The sequence below is a fragment of the Genypterus blacodes genome, unplaced genomic scaffold, assembly GCF_046128005.1.
Source record: "Genypterus blacodes isolate CSIRO-AG114 ecotype Tasmania unplaced genomic scaffold, CSIRO-AGI_Gbla_v1 ptg000022l_1, whole genome shotgun sequence".
Classification (NCBI taxonomy): Eukaryota; Metazoa; Chordata; class Actinopteri; order Ophidiiformes; family Ophidiidae; genus Genypterus; species Genypterus blacodes.
This window is the reverse complement of record NW_027466835.1, coordinates 4,560,627-4,584,098: the sequence shown is the minus strand read 5'-3', so window position 1 is coordinate 4,584,098 and position 23,472 is coordinate 4,560,627. Positions and strand designations below refer to the sequence as shown.

The following is a 23,472-nucleotide window of genomic DNA, read 5'->3' as shown; positions in this document are numbered from 1 at the left end:
ATAGTTTTTACCATTTGGCCTCTTACCTTAATTCATCTTCACTACTTTAAAAATGTGCACAGACCTGAAAATTGCTCCACAGCGTGATTTCTGCTGGTTTAATCCTGGAGATTACTTTCAGTTCAGGAATGAATTTAAATACGCAAAATCATAAGCACTGACACTTAACATGACTGTAGAAACGTGTCATTAATATAATTAAGAATTATAAAAGCCTTGTGAGTGCTGAGTGATCTGATCTGACCTCAGTGAGATTAAAGGTGATATTTGCCGCAACAGCATCATCTGTTCATAGTCTGGTTGTTATCTGTATCATCGGCTCCTCTCCTCCTCCTTCATCCTGGTCTCTCGGGGGAAAGTAAACTGTGCATAAAGGACGACTTAAGAAGTAGAACAACGAAGAGAGGTTCAGTGCTGATTTTCACTCAAATATGCCTGGATTGTCTATTTTTAAAGCATATTTCAGCTTTGAGTGACTTTCTCCAATTTTTAGAGGGTACCTAAGAGATGCACCCATCTCAGCAGCTGCAATGAAAGTAAACACCCCCACACCCCATCCAAATATAAAGGCAGCTCAGAATTTACTTCCTGTGATAAAAAAGACAAACCTGAATAGGAAATGTAAACAGGTGGAAATCAATAATAATAATAATAATAATAAAGGTGTGTTTCTGTTCCATTTATTTTCTTTGATTTAATATTTGAAAAACATTAAAAAAGGATGGAAATAGACCCTGTAGTTTGCACATTAGAGGGAGGAAGCGGTTCAGTGGCGCCCTCTGGCAGGTCAGACGTGGTACTGAAATCAAACCTAACTTCCTTTGTTGTCTTGTTATCTACAGCAACTGGATCAGTTGTTGTTGTTGTTGTCAGCACAGCACCATCAAACGTTCAGAATATCAGATAAAAGTGTCAAAGTGTTAAAAGAACCAACTTCCAGGACACTTCTTAAGAGAGAGAATGTTTAAGTTTAGTTTTTCAATTGTTTTATTAATAATGAAGTGGTTTCGTCTGTAAAAGGAAAGGGGGAAAGAACAGGGGGAGAGGACAATGTTCCCATTGTCTTCAGTCCAGAAGTTTCCACCAATAAGTCCTGCTACATCTGCTTCATGTCCACGTGTGAACAGAGTCTGTACTTTAAAACCACCACCCTTTCGTCTGATCAAGGCAGTCCAAAACTCCTCATTTGAGACATTTCTAACTTTCCTTTGCATTACTAAGAGAAAGGGGCGTAAAAATTAATTAAATGTTAATTTGACGGCAAGAGGAGGGAATGTTGTGAGTGGGTGCAGTTTGTCGGTGTGTTTAGGGCGTTTTTAGGTCGTCACAGTAACGTTGCCTTCCTCATCCTTAAAGATCCGTCAGTGAGCCTGAAGCTGCGACGGTTTCAGTTCCCAGACGGGTGGAAGGAGAGCTGCTGGCTGGGATGAGCCTGAACCTGAACAGCTGAAAGACACAAACACAAAAGTCAAGTCAATCAACACTTTAATCCAGACACCCCCGCGCACTTTAGCAGGACTACACACACGCAAGACTACACACACGCAGGTACCACCATCATCTAGACGACATGGTGCCAATTCAATCAAGTACAAACAGTTGGGAGGCAGAGCTCCACCCAGTACAGTGCCACTGTTATTGAATTCTTAACTTATAAAGATTCATTCTACAGGTTTTCAAGGTCAAACAAGTCAGATTATACTGTAAAGTCTTCAAATGTAGAGATGTGTAGAGAGAAATGCAAGCTTTGGGTGCAAGTGCAAGAGAAACGTTTGGCGTTGTTGAAGGTTTGCTCTCTGGCCGCCTCCTTTTTCATTGCTACTCAGGTTCTGCGGGGGTTAATGAGTCGTTTTCCGCGGGATGCTGTAACCATGACATCGCACAGAAAAGGCCTATTCACCTTGGTGGGGTCCGATGTAGTAGTGCTGAGGTGCTCCCTGCTGCTGCCCGTGCCCGTGCTGAGGGTTGGCGCCTGCGCTCTGCTGTTGGGGGGCGTAGTGCAGCATGACGGGCGGCGGGCCGTGGCCGGCAGCGTGATGAGGCCCCGCCATTCCCCCGGCAACGTGAGCCTGCGGAGGGAAGACAAACAATCAAATGATCCAAAAACTCCTTGGGTCTGTCTCGTCTCTGTGTACATTCAGCATGTTGAGGGTCTCACCTGTGTGAGCTGACTGATGGAAGGGAAGCCGTGTGCCATGGCCTGGTGGGGGGGCAGACTGTAGCCCTGCATGGTATAGGAGGCCTGTGGGGAGCTGTGGCCCGGCACCATGTTTGGAGGAGTCTGCGCCGTCAGGCCCGCAGAGTGGAACATGGACTGAGGCTGAGGACCTCCCTGGCCCGCCTGTGAGGGGAGCGTCAGACAGAGGTAAGTAAGTGGAAACAGTCAGAACATGTCAATCATATTCACTGTCAAACTGCAGTGATGTTCACATTTTTGTATGTTTGACATTGTGTCATTTCTTCTCCACGTTTCATTGTTTTGTGTTTACGTTCAGTGTTGAACATTTGGCTTTGTGAGCTGGTGGGGTCATTTCATTCCACTATCCTGTTGGTTTAACTGTGCCGTGAAAAATCTAAATTGAGACTTGAAGATTGACATTGGAGCGTATGGCAGCATGACTGGCTTTATTTTCTACTGTTCAGACGATCGTTATGTGGAAATGCAATTGGGATGGTGTCTGGGTTTGAAGCGTTCAAGCTGCAACACGCAAACTACCACACAGCGACCTTTCCAAAATCTCTGCTGGGCATTTGTCCAAATTCCTGTGGTGCTTCTGCCGAGGTCTTTTTTTGGGTGCAGCAGGCAGTCAGAGGCACTGACCTGATTGTGTCCTGGGCTGGGCGCCGTGTGCTGGGGTTGGGGCTGATTCCCGGTCGGGGTGCTGGAAGGCTGCGGGTGGTGAAGGGCGCCCGAGTGGTGAGAGAAAGACTGAGGAGCTGAGTGGGAGAGAGAGATGGAGAGAGGGAAATTGCAACACTCAGATTCCGTTTCGATTGGATATGACCTAGTCCCACAGAGAGAGACGGAGTTCCTCTCTGTTCTCACCATAGATAGCCTGCTGTGGACCTTGTGGCCCCTCAGCCTGACCGCCATATTGAGGACCCATCTGCTGAGGAGCCCCAGACGTCAGCATCCTCGCACCTCCCTGCAACACTGAGTAAACTGGCTGCAATCACAACAGAGACACAACAGAGATTTGTTTAGTTTTTTAGGGTTTCTTTCAACATTTCAAGATTCTGAGGAGAAAATGTGTTTGTTTTATGTACAATGAAGAACAATCTGACTTTTTGATAAATTAATTCTGAAAATGTTTTTTTTATCTTAAGTAGCAACAAAAACAAGGTCACTGTCTTTGAAATGACTTAACTAGTTTGATTCCGCTTTGGATTACAGACTGCAGCTTTACGTTTAATGTGATGAAGAGCGAAGAGTGCGGTTGCCGTACCTGTCCATGGTAGTGCGGGGGCATGGCTTGGATGACCTGACCGTACTGCAGGTAGGATTGGGGGTACGGGGAGGCCACCAGTGGGGGTCCTGCCGCTGAGGCCGCCGCAGAGATCATGGGGGACGCTGGGGAGGCGTGATGCTCCGGACGAGAGCTGACCACTGGGCCTGCAACAGGAAAAACTGTTTATTTGACACGGCTTCATCTGGAACATAAGCGTAACCATGCACTTCAACATCCCGCAGCAACACCTGGTTATTATTGACAGCAAGGGCACTATCAGGACTATGAATGCACCTAAATGATCCAATCTGAACTCCTCTCATTTGTTTCGTCTTGTCAGAGTGTAAAACAAGCAGCTACGATGGTCTGTGTGTGTGTTTGGCAGAGTAGAACTATGAATTGCAAAATAAAGTTAATGATAGTAATTGAGAGTGTGAGAGTGTGAGAGTGTGAGTGTGTGTGTGTGTGTGTGTGTGTGTGTGTGTGTGTGTGTGTGTGTGTGTGTGTGTGTGTGTGTGTGCGTGTGCGTGTGCGTGTGCGTGCGCATGTGTGTGTGTGTGTGTGTGTGTCGTCCTACTCGTAAGATATCCACCTTTGGCTCTGGGGTATTTTCCCTGGTTGACTGTGGACATGGTGTACTGATACATCTGAGGAGCCTGAGAGCAGACCAAGAACACAAGAACATCACGTCACTTACTAGGTTTTAAAGAGTCACTTCTTTTCCCTGTTTTGGGAAGATAAAGTCATAAAACAAATAAATATTGAAACTTTTAGAGGGATGAGGACCTGAATGGGGATGGGTGAGACGTAGGACAGGTAGTGACTGGGGGGGCTGCTGTAGATGGCTCCGGCCCCGGGCTGTCCAGGAAGAGGCGGCAGCACCACTGGGCTGTGGGGCGTCAGACGCGGTGGGGTGGGCGTCGGCGCAGGTTTCTGTCACAGGGACGACAAAGAAACAACCAGGTTATGTGTGTTTGTGTTATGACATACAGTGCAGGGTGGAGTGTGTGTGTGTGCGTGTGTGTGTTTGTAATGGCTTCAACAAACAGACCTATACTCACCAACAGTATAGGTCCTTTGACAGGGAGAAACTCTTTTGCATTTGGATTCAGTGTTGAATTTTTCACGTGCCTGTAAAGAGAAAAACAAATACAGTAGATATATTAAAAAGTAATGAGAAATAGAGAAATAAATGATAAATCAAAGTCATCCCATAGCTCCATGAACACATTGGTATCCAGTGTGGAACTATGAATGGAACATCATCATCCCTAGTTTGCTGCACGTACACTGTGGCCAGGGGAACGCTCTCAGCTCGTTCACTACTTTCTGACGCCGGCTGCTCGCTGCCGTGGGCGGCGGCAGGCTGGGGCGCTCCAGGCTGCGGCCCCTCCAGACTGGCGGGTGCTGCGGGGGCAGGGTTTGGAACAGAGCCGTTTCCATCGTTGGTTTGCTGCAGGTCTTGGGCAGAAGAGGTGAGGGAGGGGCCCGGTTTGGGCGGGGCAGGGGAGGCGGAGGAAGACGACTCTGTGGGTGGGGCGGAGCTGTGCTGAGCAGGATCTGCTGAGGACGGTGTTGCACTCGGAGAGGAGCTGGGCTGCAACTAAGAGACAGAGATAAAGAGTGAGTGCTTTATCACTCTGTATGACCCCTGTACACGACACCGGGCTCAGAGAGTCAGGCTGCTCTTACCCGGAACTCTTTTCCGAATTTCCGAAGCTCTTCAAGCTGGTTTCTTTGCTGGACAGAGGGAACTGAAAAAGAGAGGAGTGGTAGAGGTGAATGGAGGTGAACATGATCAGACCTAATCCCTCAGTCTTGATATCAATCCTGAATTAAACTTATGTGAACAATTAGTAGAATGGATAAGGGGTTCTACCTTTGTTGCTCTTTGCGTCCTGTGGACCGGGCAGACTGTCAGTTCGCTCCTTGGCTGCTGTGCTGAGGATTTCATTCACTGTGGAGAGCAGAGAGAGGAGCATCCATCGTGAGTCGGCAAGCTTCTTCTCATTAAAAGTTACGCTTTCAAGTGTAGGTAAACACCAAAGCTGAACTATGCAAACGTACTAACAGGTCCATAGAGCAGTGAGGAGAAAAACAATCAATATTTTATTATCATATCAACAAATGGAGGTGAGACTAAATACGGATTTCTACATTTCTGATGATTTCATTCAGAATCCATAACTCCTCACCATCAACAGGGAAAAGAGGGGTGGGGCCAGAGGGTTTGGTGGTGGTTGCTGAGGTGACTGTGGACGGGGAGGGTTCCAGGTAGGCGGGGCCGACCAGAGGGAGGTCCTGGGGAGGGGCGTCCGGTTTCAGGTTGCGCGAGACTGAGAGGTACAAAGACAAATACAGAGTGAGATGGAGACGAGGTGAAGAGGACGGAGTGAGGAAAACATGAATGTGGACGTTTTAGGAAAACATGTTCAACAACTTCATGGGTAATTTCATGTAAAATCATAGCGTAATGCTGTGAAGTCCCATGTTTCTCGGTTTCTCCTTGTCATGATTTATCAGAAACATGTGTGTGTAGATCTGTGTGTCTCTTGTGTACCTGCGGGGGAGGACAGGGAATTTGGAGTGCGCAGGGTTCTGCTGCTCGGAAGTCTCTGGGATTTCGGAGAGGTTCTGGATGTGACTGAGATGGAGAGACAAAAAAGAAACTAGACAAAATCCTAAACACACACACAATTCCTCCCAAACTGAATTATAAATCTGGCTGAGTGAGGAAGACACAGATCTGCTGGACGAAGCTACACAGCTGCGCAGTGGTTAAAGTCATGCCATTCATCTTATTCTCTATGCACTCAGGTTCAGAAGCACCACTGTTTAAATGTAAGATCAGATGTGTTTTCTGGGAAATACTACAATCCAAGAACATTTGTATCAGCCTTCTAATAACATGGGTGTGATCCAGCTGCCTCCATACCTCCATTGACAGAGGAGCGCGTAGTGTCGGCCAAGGCCTGTGGATGTGAGAGGGAGTGAGGCAGGATGTGATTGGAGCAGGGAGGGCTGCTGGCTGCTGGCGGGCTGCCCTGGGATTGGTGGGGGGAATAGGCGGTTCTGACGGACAGCGGGCTGCTCCTATCAGAGGACGGTTTGGGAGAGGAGCCGGGCACAGGGTGCCTGGAGGAGCTCGGTGGTCCTGACCGACTGGACGCTCCGCCTCTCATGCTGTTGGCAGACATGCCGACCTCCCGGGCCCTCTGGGGGAGAGGAATGTATTTACCTTCCCTGGAAAACAAAATCCAGGAAAAAAGGGACGGAGTCAAGAGTCATTCTGGGACAGCGCTGCGCTGAATGAGCTGTTTTCAATCAGAGAGGAATTTCTGTGCAGATGACAGACCTCAGCACTGACATACAGACAAGTTCAGCAGAGCGGCCAGTATTCCACACACAGAGCTGAGGCAGTGCAACATGTTATGCTCTGGTAACTCTTTTATGTCTCAAGGACGCTTGGATTGATGCCGGCAACACCTGTGGAGTAATTTCAGGTTTCAGTATTAAGTTGGCTAAACCTGACAGAGGACGGGGATACTGGTGATGTTTCAAGGTTTAATTTTGTTTCTGTATCTGCAGTTTTTCTTTAGATTTGTTGTCGACCCGTTATAAATGTATGAGACTTTCATTTCTGTGCTGTGCCTTTAGTCTTCACACATTAAGATACAATACTCTTACACTTGTACATTCTTTGAACCAGCCTATTTTTTAAATGTTTAAATCTATGATACATTTATCACCGACACATCCAGACTTTATCCAACCGAAACCAAGGAAACGCAAGAGTACAAAATCATACATTACAAATCCAAACATAAATCAATACCTCACGCTCTCTGTGTTCTCCTTTAAAAAAATAAATGCCAGATCTCTTAGGTTGCGGATATGAAAATGTAAACGTGGGATCAAATGCTGCAGTGTATCAGCAGCTACTTTTAAAAGCTCCAATGTCTGCAAAGAATTCGAGGAATAGACGTTTCTTCTAGCATTCCAGGAGCTATGGGAATGCTGGGGATCCCCACCCAACCAAACCGCAAGAGTCTGAGCTAATACATGAGCCCAGTGTAGCAGGTCAACAAAGAGAACAAAGTGTTTGGCTGCAATGCGTTAAGATTCCAGCACACATCATGACATTAAAGTCATACGGATATTTGACCTTCACTTACGCGGTCCGTACACCTGTGGCAGGACTCCTATGGATACCTGGGCTATTACTACGGCAACAACACGCCAAAATAAAAGGTCAACGTGAGATTTAGATGCAGGGTCTCTCATTTTAGCACCTTATAAAATAAGAGATCATACAGGGTAATATGTCACAGGACAGACTGGCTGATATAACTGTAACAAACTAAATATAACTTCATGTCCAGGAGCTTTTAGAGGCTTTTCACCACAGGGATCTGTTCCATACCAACCTGCAAAGTGAAAAACAAATGCCTCTAGAATAACCTTGTTGACATAGAAATAAACTGTGAATCAACCAAATGGCCCTGGGGGAGGACAGAACCTTCCTACCTGCTGCTAGAGGTGAAACTGGGGCTGCCCCGGCCTTCCCGCTCTCTGATCACCGAGCTGTACTTGTCCTCTTCGCTCCTGCCTTCGTCGTTCTCTAGGGAAACTCGTCGGCGGTACTGCACGCTTCCCTCGATCTCTGTGGCCAGCCGGGCCGCTCGGGCCTCTCGCTGTCGGTAATTGTCGGTGTTCCCCTTCTCCAGAGGCACGCTGGAAGAACACAGACAGGAAACCAGGTTGCTGATACTGGCCTTTCGTCTGAACTGTACGCCAGCTAGGAGATTTCATCATGCTGTGTTGTTCTGATTTAAACTAAACTCAAAACGGTGCAGTACCTTACACGGATCACACACAAATCTCTGGCTAAAAGCATTAAAATGTTGGCAAGACTTACGTGTACATGGAGAGGCTGGAGTCATAGGTGGACTTCACACCGTATGCCTCCTCGTTAAACTTGAACATCTCATTGGCATCCCAGCCGTTTGACTGACGGGGAGAAAACAAAACGTAGAGAGTCAATAAGCCAAAATGTTCTGGAGTAGATGAACACCGATAACTGGACAACAGATAATCATACTTTAAAACTGAGTTGGAAAGGTAGAGATTGATGTCCAGGTTTTGGGGTGACAGATGTTTACAGAAGCACGGTGCGTTTTGTGTAGACCAAAGAAGAGGAGGAGATGTTCTTCAATTTAATTACAGAGGACATTACAGTACAGCTACGCCAGCCAGAGAGGAACGGCTCACCGTAAATTATTTATCTAGAGCTGCAAGAGGATATGTGTGCCGAAGGCTTTGACACACTGTGGCAGGTCTTACATTACAAATGGACACTCGGGCAAAGGCACTTAAACACAGACAGAATGGAGGATATAGTGATTATTGATTCCTGCAGAGCTACGAAATTGTGGAGAGCCCACCCTCTGATTTTAATATTGTGGGATGAGAATGTGGAGAAACTGCATCTGACACAATCAATCCTAGCAGACTGCATTCAGTGAAACTATTCTGGGTTAGAGTGTATTTGTGTGTCCTCACCGTGTCCATCTCCAGGTCGAAGTTTTCTCCATTTCCATCTCCATCCCACCTCTGCAGAACCTTCTCCCTGTGCTCCCCGTTCACTCGGGTGGAGCTGATGGCCGTATCTGTAAACGTGTCTATCACACACACACACACACACACACACACACACACACACACACACACACACACACACACACACACACACACACACACACACACACACACACACACACACACACACAAACACACTTCAATGGAAGCATTTATGCTGGCACCTGAATTGAACACACTCATCTCTAACGCTGTTCACATTTACATCCACAAACTATCGTGTGTGTGTGTGTGTGTGTGTGTGTGTGTGTGTGTGTGTGTGTGTGTGTTACCTCTGACAGCAAAGGTCAGGTCCACATCACGGCAAGTCATTGTTACCAGGTCACTGGGGCTGAAGATCATAGTATCAGTGATATCTTCAATCTTGGGGAGTGAGGGCTGGTTGCCTCCTCCTCCTCCTTCCTCGCCTCCCCCACCTCCATCTCCAGTAGCCCCTTCGCTCCTCTTATGCACAGCATCCACAGCAAGCTCACACTGACAGACAGAGCGAAATGTAAACAAAGTGCTGACAGAATAAATATCACACACACACAGAGCAGTGCAAACAGGCTTTTTACCTGTGAACTTAGAGTCTTGAATATTCCCTCATACACGGAGCCGTTTTTCACTCTGACATCACAGGTGGAACCCTGTGAACAACAACCACACTTGGGTCTTTTTGCAAATGATGCACACTCAGCCAGGTGTTTAAGTGAAGAGGACAGTCCACTACTCACCACTACTGCTGTGAGGAAATGAAGCATCCGGGCATTGTTGTACACGCCTTCAAATACCTGCAAAAAGCTTTCATGTAAGCCGATTGTTCACTGAGGGATGAATAGAATCCTTGTTGACAATTTCTCAGAAACTGAAACTGGAACCAAAATGGATATAAATAAAACCAATCATTTAAAATCCAAATAATATTTAAATCTAACGTGACAGCATAGTTCACTCAGTCAGTGCAGCCCTTTTAGCCCCTGTCTGTGTGAGCAGACATGGGACTTGTTGGGCTTTGTTGGCGGTATGTGCTCACTGAGTGCGTTCTAGTTCATCGTATGTCCTTAAGAGACCTTCGCAGAATCACAGTGTGACATGGCGGCGGGAACAAAGCGACTTTCTCTGCATTAACAAAACACTAAGTCTGTCCTTCTATCTGTCCGTGGTGGTGGAGAAACAGTGATCAAGGCAAAAGTTGCTCATTTCTGCACGCAACCATTACAAACACGACACATGCTAGGTAAAATAACCCGCAGTCTACTTACAAGAGATGACTGAGTCTGCGGTGGCTTCATTGTGTTCCTGGTCCTGAAAAGGTGAAAGTATTACCGCAGTTTTAAGGCAAAAGGCGTTGACAGAACACAAAGTAACGATGCTCCGTCTGCGAGAACAATAAATACGAGCCGAACAGACAACAAAGCAGCCTGACGTGCTAACTAGCGAGGGACCGAAAAGCTTGACATCGTTAAGTTAGGTAAAACGTGAATGTCCTGTACATATTAAGACCGTTGTTCTAACTGACAAACTCACAAAAGCGACCTTGATGTTTAGAAAGGTAACATTAGCTAGCCGAATTGGCTAGCATTAGCTAGCTCGGCGTAGACGTCGACTTTTAAGCGCTACCTAAACAGACACACTGGCGAGCGTTAGCAACTGAGCTAGGACCGCATTAAGAACTAAAAGGCGAACTAGTGTTGGCGTGTATCGTTTACTTTTTAGTCATGTGCATCCCTGTTATTCCAGTCTCGTCGTTCCAGTGGAAAAGTCAAACGGGTTGACAGGCCAAACACACGATACACCGCTGACAAAACAACAACAAAACACGGCAGCGGGGACGTTTGATTTGATGACAAAGGGCGGCCGCTGCACTAGTGCTAAGCTCTGCTCTGGCGGGCGGGGCGAGCACCGACGTTAAAACGTATATGGAATTAATTTTTTGGTACCTTGGGCTTATATGCCATATTAATTCACTATGTTTTGATATCAAACTGTTTCAATTAGACATCAAAAACATGGTAATGTTGCACAAAAAGGTTCCGTGTTATACAATCAAACGGGATGTGTGGGCAAACGTAACGAACGCACCCCTTCTTGGTCCGTCCCACGGATTTACAGTGAAATCTGATTGGACAAACATCCCGTCAATCCTCACGGATCCTCTTTCCTATTGGCTTGGTTTCGTGACAATTAGAAATCACGCGGAGTGACCTGAAGCCGGTCCTAGTTAAGGTCACGTCACATTAATAATTCATGTGGTTTGTTAGTGTGCAATACATTTCCAAATGACAAAACTACAGCGTCACACTTTCAGGCGCTCTTAATACTTCGTAAACACTGTTGTACTAGCTAAATGAAAAACATGCCTGACATTGGGCATGTTTTTATTGAAACACCAAATAAGCAATGTCTTCCAACCTACAGCAGAACCTTACTTTCACAACTTGGTGTGGTTTTAATATAGTTGTTTGTTTGTTTATTTGCAGATTTTCAACATTACAATTTCAATCTAAGAAACACTTGTATCCTCTATCAAATCTGAAGAATTGGCATCTGTTTTACTCAGTTAAATTGTTTTTTTTTGTATTTGTTGTGGAGCCTCAAGGAGACAAATAGTGCTTCTTCGTTGAGTCAGTCTGTTGTTTTTCCCATCTGGAGTTTGGAAATGCTGTAATGTTGCAACATATTAGTGAAACAGAATACTTTTCTTTTGTCAGAGGGGTACATGCGTCCTTTGTTTATTTCATCTGAAACATGGCCAAGATAGTGGAGTAAACAAGACTCAGCATGGATGGTTGCCCCCAGGTATGACCAGCTGGGGATTTTGAAGAGTAACTGAGGGCGTCTTGTTTGACATGATACCGGAAAATGTCCAGGAGTTAAACAGTGATTAATAAACATAAAAGATACCTTTGGGAGTGGAACGACATGGCTGCCAGGTTACTGCCATCACACAGTGAACTCAAAATATAATATTGGTGTTGGGGATACTTAAACTGCAGACTCAGGAAGTGTAAACCAAGCAGGAGATTGGAGAAGGAGCTGGTCATCATCATTTTCAGGACACCACCTTGAGACAAATATTTGGTAAAATGCGACATTATCCATCTTGAAATATCCATTTTAAAAAAGTAAGCAACTCCTGACCTTGTTTACACTTGAGCATTTAAAGCGTCATCTGGATCATATCTGGATTAGGTCAAGCCACATCAAAATGCAGATGTTAATGCAACCATGACAAAGCAAAGTTCCAACTTTACCACACTAGGTGTAAATGAATGAAAGTACAATCCAGATCCAGGTAGCATTGAAATAAGCAAGGCTAAACAAGGCACCATTGCACCACCACCCTTTACCTTTGACTTCAGATAGGATGGTTCCCTGTTTGGCCCCACAGTCAGACCCAAGCAAGTCTCACCAAATGTGACAGACTGGATTTGGACACATTAACAGTGTTCCAAGTTCACAATCTCAAAACCCACAAGCCTGAGCCACGGATTTCCTCATCAGTTCCAGTTCACATTTTTTCAACAGTATTTACACCCATTAATGCCTCAACTGTGATTTCTGATGTCAATTTTCGAATTCAGTTTTGCCATGTTGGGTACAGATCCCATTTGAAGTCTAAGTCTAAGTCTACATCAGAAAGCCTGTGAAGAAAATGAACTAGAAATCTTCTGAGGAGGGAAGCCAAGACTGGGCTGAACTAGAGTCTGGAGCAATTCAAGCACACAGGGAAACAAAATAACCACACTGCACCCGCTGTGTTTCACTATATTTATATTATATCATTATCATTAAATTCAATGTAGTACCTGAAACTAACCACACGGGGTAGACAACACTGTCTGCCCTCAACACACGGTCCCAGCAAAGAGAGAAACAGAGACAGAGAAAGGCACAAAGAGTTTTGGAACTGAGAAAAGGACACAGAACATGATGATTAGGGATAAAAGGTGCACATACAGCCGAATATATGACTCAGAGCAAGAAATAAAATAGAGACCGGTAGAAATGTCAACAACTGGCTGGGCATGAGGCGCGTAAAAGTAAAAAGGCAACCTTTTAGCTGAATGACAAACAAAGACAGAGCGACACAAATGCAGGCATAGGCTGATAACAGGACGACAGACACAGAAAGGCACAAGTAGAAAAAGTAGGTATTTTCATTGACATTTTTGTTTTTCTGCTATTTGAGTTTTTTTTTTTTTCCTTCCCATTGATGAATGGAGGTTTGGATGAGGTTGAGGAGGAGAAAGACAGCATGAAAGAGTGATGAGGGACAGGCCTTGAGAATGAGGCATTTATAGCAAGTTATTTTTTTCCTTCTTTTTTATCCCACAACTAAAAAGGCACAAAGATATTTCAACTGAATTACAGGTGGGGGAGGGGTGGGAACAAGTGTTACACGTACATGGGAGTAAGCATACAAAATAAAAAGGTATCTTTAAAAACAATAAAATTAATACTATTATTTTGACCGTCATTATTATTTCCATCAATATTATTGTTATTGGTATCAATAATTTCTCTCTGAAAGAAAATAAATCTCTCCCAGTTCAGCCTTTTTTTTTGTACCAGAGAAAGAGAAAGAGAGAGAGAGAGGGAGAGAGAGTGAGAGAGAGATAGAGAATGGGTGAGGGAGAGAGAGTGAGAGAGAGACATACGGAGTGAAGCTGCTGAGTGACTGAGGTAAATGTTTCCTGCCTGCTCTAGTTTATGTGCCATTTAGTCCCAATACACTGCCGTCTCTATAGTGTTGGAAAAACGCCAAATAAAGCTCCATTTAACATCTGATGGAACATGGACGTGCCATGGGGCCGCCATCTTTCAACTGGCACCCACCTGAACGTCACATGCTCGCATCTTGTGTGACCTAAACAACATCCTGGTGGGGCATGATGAGCCACCTAAACTCCACCAATCAGTTTATTGGTCTTGGGGATCGCTATTTAGCGTGTGAAAACGATTACATAATGTATTCCGTAGCTGTGGAGGGCACTGTGCAAAAACAAAGAGATTGAACCATATGACATCACATGGTTTACTTTACAGGAGGGGAGGGGCTGAATCTGAGTCATACGGGTCACTTTAACCCAAAGTTGCACATTGACCTCTACAATCTCAAAAGCCCTTACATGCAGTTTTCCCACGGCCGACAAACTGAATCTAATGTATAGAATTCAGGGCTCATGCATGGAAATCCTAGAAATGTCACGGAATTTAGAAATCTTGTTTTCCAGGCTTGGAAACATCATGGAGAAAAAAAAACAAAAAACATAAAGAGTTTTGGAAAAGAGATGGAATGTTGAAAGATATTGTTTTTGTATTTTTCAATGGGTAACCAGAGGAAGCATTTGGCATAATGCTTCTCACGTTGTTAAAAATTCACATTCTTTTCATCACACTGTAAACGGTGTCTGCCAACAAGAATGAACTGTTAATACCAGTTTCCTATTAGTAATTAAAAAGGGTATGCAAGCATTTTTTACATGCAACATGATTTTGGATTTCTCATATACTCCATAAAAAAAATCCATCCAGATCAAAAGTCCATGGTGTGAAATATCAAGATCATTTTGTTCACGGTTGGTTTTGCAATTCACATAATCAAGAACGCGGGCACGGAAGCGAGTTAACAATAATACTGTGTCGCAGCTAAAGCGGTGATTCTGTTCTCCTAGATCACAAAGTTAGCTGAAAGAGGAAATGTGACACAAAAAGTCACAGGATGCTGAATAATTATTGAAATGCTGTGGAAAATTGTTCAGTCAGTCAGTTTGATTTTAGCTGCAGTGATTGTCTACAGAGTGCTAATGTGCTGCTCATAGAGTCTTAAAATGGAGGCTGCTGCTGCGAGCCGCCCTCCGTACGAGTGAGACGGTAACGTATTGAGTCTATTTGCCACAGTATTAGTGTGTGTAGAAGTGTGTTTGGCCTCTGGCTAGCGTGTGCTGTCTTGGCAGGACCACTGTGAGGTATTGGGACTGCTGGCTTCACAGGGCTTAAGCTCTCACTACGGTTTATTTGCACATACAAGAGCCTGCTGTGAGGCGTACCGGCACAAAGCTTATCGGACTACAAAAAAAAAAAAAAACTAAACAAAAAAAGTACCGCTAGTTAGTGTTGTAAAGCTGCTCTCACTCGTCTCTCCCTCTGCTTAGTCGGCTCTCTCTCTCATTCAGTGTTAGTACTTAGTCCTTTTACACCTCATCCTCCACCTCTTCACCTCAACCTGGCTAACAAAATAAAAATACTGGTTATGAATGGCTATGATGTACGCCGCCACATCCATTCTCACATTCGCTCTCACGCACTCACACACTGGCAAACATACACACACACACGCACACACACACACACACACACACACAGGCACGCACACACACACACACTCTCTCCCCCTCCTGCCCTTCCCTTCATCAGAAGAAGGAGTACTGGTTATCGATGGCTCGGGGGGCCCTCGCTCCTTCCCTCTCTTCTCCCTCCACGGCTTCTAGTTGGCGGAGGGGGGTATCCCTGTCCCTCTCCTCCCAGTCCTCTACTGCTCCTCCACTACCACCGCCACTGCCGCCACTTCCTCCTCCCCCTCCTCCCCCTCCTCCTCCCCCCACTCCTCCTCCTCCTCCTCCTCCTCCTCCTCCTGCTGTTGCCGTTGTCGTCACTACTGCTGCTGCTCCACCTCCCGGCTCGTCTCTCATCTCGTTACCTCGCTCCTGAGGTGGGGTGGGGGGAGGCGGTCGGCCAGGTGGCAGGGGAGGAGGAGGAGGCTGCGGAGGGCTACGGGGTCTGCTGGTCAAGTCTGCATGGAGAAGGAACAGAGGAAATGGAGGCAAAGGGGGAAATGAGAGAAAAGTGTAAATAAAGGAAGGCAGAAGGGGGAGGAGGAAAGGAGGCCAAAAAGTGTAAGGGAGTGAATTGACAGCGTGGTTGTAGAACAGAGGAAGAGGAAGGAGGAAAGAAGACAAAATGTGAGTGAATACGTGGGTTAGATGGAAGAAGTCTGCAGTCATGGAGTCCATTGGAGTCATGGAAGCAGTCCAATTCATGGAACAAACACACTCACACAGCTCTACTCACAAAAACCATTTAGACACTGTCCAGCAAATGTGTGAGCTTGATCAGCCTAGTGTAAAATAGGTTTATATATAACCTTTGGTCAATTAATTACCATCATCAAGGGTCAAACAAATCTAAAATATTATCAACTGTGTGGTCTAGGTATTTAACAGAAAATGTACCTACTTACAGAGGCAGACAGGTGGTGCTGTTGAGCAGCTGTCTGGGCTCACACACACACACGGCTCCATCATGATCACATGTCCAGGATTTTTAGTTATCAGATCCGAATAAGAGTGTGGATATATTCTCTACGTCCAAGCTTCCACAATGTCTCTACCTGCTTCAATTCAGTTCCATCCAATTTGATTGCTTTTTTTCCTTTTTGTTCACCTCACACACTAACAAGCGCTCCCTCTTCCTCACACTTGAGCCCGGTCGCACTTACACACAGTCAGAGATGGGGGTTGATGGAGAGTCGGGATGGCGCGTGGTGATGACATCACAGACCGTAGGCCGGCTGCCTGCTCTGTCCCGGCCTGCAAGGGATGAGCCAACGGATACAACAGACAACAACAAGGACAGCCATGTCAGAACGACGGGTGCGATGGGTCAGTGGGTTGATGGAAAGCATTGGGCCATTATGTAGGTGAGCAGAGTTTGTCTTACCTTACTAAAATATTCATTTTAAATATTACATTATTAAAAACAACTCAAATGGTAAAGTGTTCAACGTGCCAGAGGAACACTGACAGTTCTCCTCCCGTTGAATGCAGACGACACAACTCATTTGTTTAAAGGGGGAACTTTGAGGAGGGGATAGCAGAGGATGTGGAGACCCCGGCGGGGGGGGGGGTCTCCACATGAAATGAAATGAAATGACTGATGAGCAAAGGTTTCCTGCATTCAAAGGGGTCCTATGTGTTCGAGGGGCGATTAAATGGCAGCATGCATGCCTTGGCAGTAGTGGACATCATGCAGAATCTACATTACAGCACACAGAAAGACGTGGCCAATGTGAACACACAGGCACCTGGCAGATTCAGGAGAAGCTCAACAACACACACACCCATTAATAATGACTTGGCTTTGTCAAACAAATACGTACAGGCTTGTTGACACAGGTAGGTAGGACATGCAGACTAAGTCACTTTTACAGTAACCCATTGGCGCCATTAGATTTGCCATATCCACTTACTGTATATACAAAGTGTTGAGAGCAACCATAAAGCAGCTAACCCTTATCTAATCTTGTCTCATCCTCCCTATACATGTAGCAAGAGTGTCACTCAGTATACCTGGCTGGCGAACAGCTGTAGCACCCACAAAGCTGATGAGTGTGACATCCGAGGCACCGCCGGACTCAAGGGGGATTGGGTGCACCCGGAAGTGCTCCAGCATGTCAAAGATGGACTGGAACCACAGGTGCTGCACGCGGCACTGGCCGTCCTCGTTCAGGGACAGCCGAAGGTGCTGTGGGCAAGCAAGCAAAGTCAGCTTGTGATCTCCCGTCAAACGGCATGCGAAAGCACAATTAGGATGTCACAACATACCTTGGCCTTGCCCTGGAAGTTAAAGGTGAGGACATATTCACCACGCCGTGTCTCACTCTGGCGCACCAGGAAGACACCGTGGCTCGCCGGGCCACCAGCCAACACCAGCTGGGCAGCCTTGAGGCGGGACAGGGTGCCGTGGAACCACTGGCACTCACTGAGTGGGTGCTCCACCGTCTCAGCAGCCGTCCCCTCTGAGAAGAGGAAGGAGCCTAAAGGGGTGAAAGAATGTAACACTTAACACACACCTTAGATTAGGCATAAAGTGTTTTTTTTGGCTTAGATCTTCTAGTTCTGTTATTACTTTTTATAAACGTACCGATTCTCTTTCTCAAATATGTTTGCATGGTGCAATCCTGTATTGTATAGTGACACTGAAGTTGACCTTGGGCTATGTTTACGTAGCCAATGCCAATAAACATATGGATAACCCCAGGAACAATTAGAAGCCCTTTGCTAAATAAAATAAAAACATTTTTATTCTTTTCAACAAGATCTGGGTCCTGTCACCATACTCACCTGTAGCATCGGGCGTCTCAGCAAAAGGTGTGCCCAGACTGGCCCCGCCTCCCCCAAGAACCCGGCCGTCTGGTTCATCCAGAGGGGCTCGAGGTGGCAACTCTGGCGGGAGCTGATCCATCAGAGGTGAAGACCCTCCAATACCTCCATAACACACTGAGACAAGAACAAGAGAGCCGTGTTAAGAAACACAACAGAGCTCACAGAGTCCAATCCATCTGAACAACACAACAACATTAATGCAGTATTTTTGGAGAAGCATGAACACGCCCACAACTTCCTCCAGATGCTGTGAATCACACACAGAGACTTACCTTGTGAAAGACGGTCAACAATCTCGGGCGTTCCACTAATATCTAGTGGCCCCCCGCACACACCTTCAGCATCTTCCTGCTCACTGTAGGAGAGAAGAGGGTGGTTATAAACCAGAAACACACACACACACCTGCTGGAGATCCTACATGACATAGTTCCAGTTCGCCACCTGAGGGTTTCTTACTCACATCTGTCTTCAAAATTTGGCTTAAGGCACTTATCCAAACACAAGCAATGGATACTGGAAGTCTTACGGTAGCTGCTGTGTTATGGTTAAAACAGCAAACCAACACAGAAACTTACACACCAATCTCTCCCTTCTTCATTATACTGAAAGGTGCTTCTAATATTCTGACCAATCTGAACACATAAATGAGAGAGAACACAATGCAGTCTTCGCCTCTCTGACACAATGTCAACACAAACGTCATCAGCGTCACACAGCGAGGCTTTGACACTGCTGGTGACCCCGTGACCCCCGTTACCTGAGACAGATGCCGTTCCTGATGTCCCTCAGCCAGGCTCTCATCTGTACAGCATCGCGCGTCTCAATCACGTACTGCACCGACTCCAGCTGAGCAGAGGAGAGGAGCTTTAACCCTACGTGTTCACCTCTTTGTACCCAACATTAATGAATTCAATTCCTTGGAACTTGAGCTAAGCGTCATCATCACTTCATGTGTTTATATTAATATATCAGCAAACGCATACAAGCCTCAGTCCAGACTCTAGTTTGCCCTTAGTCCCTTTTGTTAAGCCAGCTATGCTTTTATAGTTGAATAAAGAGAAAAACAGAAAGCCTGAGGTGATGGAGAGCAGCGGTTACCTGCAGCAGAAATGTGTTCTCCTTGTCAGGCACCTCCAAAGCTGTGGTGCTCCTCACATCCACAATAGAGCAGCATGGGACAGTCAGCCTGGGCTTGGACGACTAAAGACACAAACAAAAACAAATACTTTAATCAAGAACTGACAACGTACTATTCATGCTCTTTATTTACACATCTCTGTTGAGGGGTTTGTAGTATGTTAATAACATTCTGAAGAGCTAGTTTTCCTTATACGTACTGTAAACATTGCAGATATTACAGGCTAACCCAATTAAAGAAGAAAGGCTGCTTCATCCCCATTTCATTTGACTGCAGGAGCATCCTGCTGAGGTTTGCACACTGCTGAGGATGAACTGTGATTACTGCTCAGCATATTGAATCTTGCCTCTGCATTAATGTGAAACTGCCATCTCATATTGACAATGTTATCAATCGTTCCGAAATGTCATCATTGACTTCATTGCAGCAATGACGGCAGGACGATGTAGGTTTGATGTTTGTGTTGTTTGGTATTGTTTCCGTCCCATTTGAAGATGAGTGGAAAACAATCAGAGTTGGAGGGGTTTTTTAATGCATAAACACATCACATCATGCTGGAAAGGTCCATTACAAGAAAATCCATGGCTAACAAGAGTCATCATGTTTTAATCATTTGCAGGAGGGGAAAACTTACTTTAGGTGGAATGAAGAATTCCAGATAGTACTCCTCTCCTCGCTCAGCACCTTCTTTGTCCCTGTCCCTAAGGACCAGACGACACTTGTGCCAGCGGCTTCCTCTCCAGGGCACGTTGCCGCCGCTTGCCAGAGGCTGCACTGGTCCTGCCTGAGCGGCAGAGGCAGCGTTGTTGTTGTCCGTACCGTGATGTAGCAAACCGAACGAGAACCCAGAAAAGCCGTGGCTCCCGCTTAACTCGTCGTTGGATGAACTCACGCTCACTCCGCCCTCCCGCACAAGCCGACCCACCTTCCTCGGAGGTCCCACAGCTGCGGCAGCTGCACTGCTAGGAGGCAGTGAGGAAGAGGTGGAGTGCGAGCCGATGGTTGCTGAGGTGAGGACGGGTGGAGGGGATCGAGACAGCCTGAGCTTCTCCAGGCGCTGGCTCCATTTCTCCTTCTCCCCGCTCTCACCGTTGCTCCGCCGACGATCCCGAGCAGCCTCAGAAAGGGAAAGAGAGGTGGCACTGCTTGAAGACGAGGGAGGCAAGGAGGAGGAGGAGGAGTGGGGCAGGGAGAGAGGCATGGACAAGGAGACGGGCATGGAGGAGGTGGGTGTTGGCGGCTGTGTTCCAGAGTTCCTCTTGGAGGTTGAAGCCAAAGTGGCATCCTGCACACCCATAGTGTAGCTGTAGCTAGAGGGCAGCTGGCTCTGGCTCTGAGCCGAGTCACTGGAGGAGCTTCTCCAGTGGAGGATGCCCCGGACGCTGCCACGCACACTGCGACCTACGCTCCGCAGGGAGAACCGCTTCTTCAGTTTGTTTTTAGAGTTAGGTGTACCGCTGCCCTTAGAGCCAGGTGGAGGAGTGACAGAGGAGGAAGGTGAAAACTGTGGAGTGTGGGAGGGGTCTGTACCTTCCACGCAGACCTCTGTGGACTCTGATTCCCCATCTTCTGGCTCAACATCTTCTCCCACAGCCGCCACTCCGAGCCAGCTGTCCTCCTCCTCCTCGACTGGTGCCTCCCCATTTCCAGGAGCAATCATGGCCCCCCTCTCTTCGCGTCTTCCATTGTTCCCTCCTACTGAGGAGCAGCATGACGATGATGAAGATGGAGGCAACATTTGGCTGTGGGCATAAGAATCTTGAAACCTCTCCCCACTGCGGTTGTCCAACACTAGCCGTGTTGGAGCAGGTTTGGCTGAGGCTCGTGTTGCGTTAGTCGGGGCACACGGGAGGACGGCTCCTCCAGACGCCGACAGTGGAGAAACCGCCTCCTCCTCCAGGGAAGTAGCATCTGACTGGGGAGCCCAGCTCACCATCTCCTCTCTCCCAGTAGCACAGCTTGGCGGGAGCGCACACTCCAGCTCATTCTGGAAGTGACGAACAAAGCGGTCTGTGAAACGGCGGCAGAAAGCGGCTGCTGAATCCGGGGAATAATGGGGGTTTTCCAAGAGAAACGCCCGAAAATGACGCGCAAAGTCTCCGGCTGCCACACGGGCGTGCAGTTCACAGAATTCGGTCCAGCTCAGGCAAGGGGAGGGAGAAGGTGTGGGGGTGTCTGACAGCGAGGACGGGTGAGCCTGGGGCGGAGGGCTCACTAGAGGCGGTAGAGGGGGGGGCCGCGTGGACAGGGGCAGCAGAGATGGGGACGGCGGGGATGGAGACGGGGATGGTGAGGGAGGTAGAGGGGAGGAATTTGCCGCCCGTGGGCTGGGCGGGGTTAAGAGAGAGCCATTCATTCTCCTGAATGGCCAGGGGGGCAGATTGACTTATTTTCTATCAAATCACTTCAAACCTACAACAAAGCCTGAAGCGATTGCACAGCTGGGGCGACTGACGGGGGGCAAACACAGCACATTGGTCTAATAATTTACAAATAGGTGTGAACTTAAGTGTGGTGCCCGGCCCCATCCAGAGGGAACAGTTAAAAAGACAACGCACCAAACCCATACGTGACAGGGTCAGAGGTCAAATATCACCAAGGAGAAGCTCTTTGCTACATTCTTTTATAAGATTAAGCAATTTGTAACATTTCAATAAAAAGGAAGGTGGTGGAGGGGCAAACAGAGGGATGAAGGAGGAGGTTAGATGTGTGAGATTGGTGAGGTCCGTCCCTTCTTCATCGTCTATCATGCACCCAGAGAAGAGTGGCCGTATCCTGGAAAACAACAAAATAAGACAAAAACACATTTTAAACATGAGGATATCAGCTCACCTTCACCTCCACCTGCACCTCCAAGGCTGCAGACACTGAAGATGAGGAGGATGGAATCAATCAACTCCATCAGTAATCAGGCCAATATCTGCTTGATCATTACATACTTGTGTTTGATCTAAATATCGATCTGGACCGGTTGTCTACGAGAGGAAAAGTGGGTTGGGAAGCTTGTGATAGCTTTACATGACGCATCGTTAAAGCTACACGCTACACTCATGAAATCACTACTCGACAAGTAGCTAAACATAACAAACTAAACATCACAACCCTCCGCTCACCATCACTCACCCAGATCCGTTTAAGTGAAGTAAACACTGCGTTAGACATCCACTCATCCATCCGCTAGCTTGCTAGCGTGAATTAGCGAGCAGTGTAAGTCTTCGGGCTCATTCAGCTCTTAAAAGACGTGTAACATTAGCTAGCTAACAATTGCTACCTAACGCTACCTTGCCTACGGGCCTGTCACATATTTACCTCCATATCTGAAGATGGTGGTTAGATTAGAGGGCTTTGTTATTGCTTCTGTCTCCTGCCGTTACTCGGCTCCGCAGATGAGCTCATATTGAACCTCCTCGCTACCATGAAAGATTCTTCACGAGCTAAGCTAATGTTGCTACCGCTAGCCAGTCAGCTAGCTATTAATAAACCTGCTAGCTAGCTAGCTAGCCGTCAATATCACTTCTCCACAGTGTGTTATCGTTTTCTCTACCTGTATTTCACATTCCAACGTTTCCATCCGCGTCCCCTTGTGATTCTAGGTTACACTTCAATTTTCTTCCATTCCAGCCAGCGAGACAATCATTTTGTAATGGTTGTTGTTGTTGTTGTTGTTGCTAAATATGAATATTGCTATGCCTTGCCTCTACACGATCTTCTCGTACTAGCCCGACTCTCGCGATAACAGCCAGAGAGCGCAGTGTTCGTCCGTGATGCCTTCGTTGAGAGTAGTTGTGCTGCTGTTGCATTCTAAACATAATTTAGATCGGTTTGACCGAATAATAGAAAATGTAATAACATATATGCGATGAATTTTCCAGATTGTTCAAAGAAAATAATTTTTTACTGGAGATCATTAATTGATTATATAACCGGAGAAAAAAAACCTGAATACCGCCCAAGTGTTTACAGTAAATATATATTAGTTTGTTTGGTTTATTTTGAAATCCCAAATTCTTCTTTGAATGTTGTGATTTCTTTATCATTTTTATAAGGGGCCCAATGTGAAGCTTTACAACAGAGGTG

The 23,472-nt window shown here is 46.5% G+C and overlaps 2 protein-coding genes across 3 annotated transcripts; both read right to left on the bottom strand.

The window, feature by feature from the left end:
- Nucleotides 1-664: 664 nt before the first annotated feature.
- On the bottom strand, nucleotides 665-10,916 carry atxn2l (ataxin 2-like). Its single transcript, XM_076142709.1, has 23 exons — nucleotides 10,799-10,916; nucleotides 10,352-10,394; nucleotides 9,824-9,880; nucleotides 9,665-9,736; nucleotides 9,380-9,581; nucleotides 9,012-9,130; nucleotides 8,368-8,459; nucleotides 7,977-8,183; nucleotides 6,385-6,692; nucleotides 6,010-6,093; nucleotides 5,645-5,785; nucleotides 5,329-5,406; nucleotides 5,142-5,203; nucleotides 4,739-5,052; nucleotides 4,511-4,580; nucleotides 4,236-4,382; nucleotides 4,042-4,105; nucleotides 3,447-3,613; nucleotides 3,047-3,167; nucleotides 2,822-2,937; nucleotides 2,159-2,341; nucleotides 1,901-2,069; nucleotides 665-1,446 (listed from the first exon to the last, which is right to left on the bottom strand). The coding sequence occupies exons 1-23, from the start codon at nucleotides 10,813-10,815 to the stop codon at nucleotides 1,388-1,390; spliced, it is 2,892 nt and encodes a 963-aa protein (XP_075998824.1). The 5' UTR covers nucleotides 10,816-10,916; the 3' UTR covers nucleotides 665-1,387.
- A 4,821-nt stretch (nucleotides 10,917-15,737) lies between these two features.
- sh2b1 (SH2B adaptor protein 1) lies at nucleotides 15,738-23,121 on the bottom strand. Of its 2 annotated transcripts, none has more exons than XM_076142710.1 (10): nucleotides 22,940-23,121; nucleotides 20,030-22,170; nucleotides 19,356-19,457; nucleotides 19,015-19,103; nucleotides 18,529-18,611; nucleotides 18,215-18,370; nucleotides 17,696-17,907; nucleotides 17,441-17,615; nucleotides 16,591-16,681; nucleotides 15,738-15,885 (listed from the first exon to the last, which is right to left on the bottom strand). In XM_076142710.1, exons 2-10 carry the CDS (start codon nucleotides 21,749-21,751, stop codon nucleotides 15,864-15,866), a joined length of 2,652 nt encoding a protein of 883 aa, XP_075998825.1. In that variant the 5' UTR covers nucleotides 21,752-22,170; nucleotides 22,940-23,121; the 3' UTR covers nucleotides 15,738-15,863. The 2 variants fall into 2 exon arrangements, with proteins under 2 accessions (XP_075998825.1, XP_075998826.1); XM_076142711.1 differs by lacking the exon at nucleotides 22,940-23,121 and adding an exon at nucleotides 22,705-22,873.
- Nucleotides 23,122-23,472: the final 351 nt, after the last annotated feature.

Coding starts and splice junctions, on each gene's coding strand:
- sh2b1 (XM_076142710.1), bottom strand. CDS start 21,751: ATGAATGGCTCTCTCTTAACCCCGCCCAGCCCACGGGCGGCAAATTCC. Junction 18,371..18,528: donor TGTTGACCGTCTTTCACAAG/GTAAGTCTCTGT, acceptor TTCTTGTCTCAG/TGTGTTATGGAGGTATTGGA. Junction 15,886..16,590: donor ACCCCCATCTCTGACTGTGT/GTAAGTGCGACC, acceptor TTCTCCATGCAG/ACTTGACCAGCAGACCCCGT.
- atxn2l (XM_076142709.1), bottom strand. Junction 9,582..9,664: donor TCAAGACTCTAAGTTCACAG/GTAAAAAGCCTG, acceptor TCTGTCTGTCAG/TGTGAGCTTGCTGTGGATGC. Junction 4,106..4,235: donor TCTCACCCATCCCCATTCAG/GTCCTCATCCCT, acceptor GTCTGCTCTCAG/GCTCCTCAGATGTATCAGTA.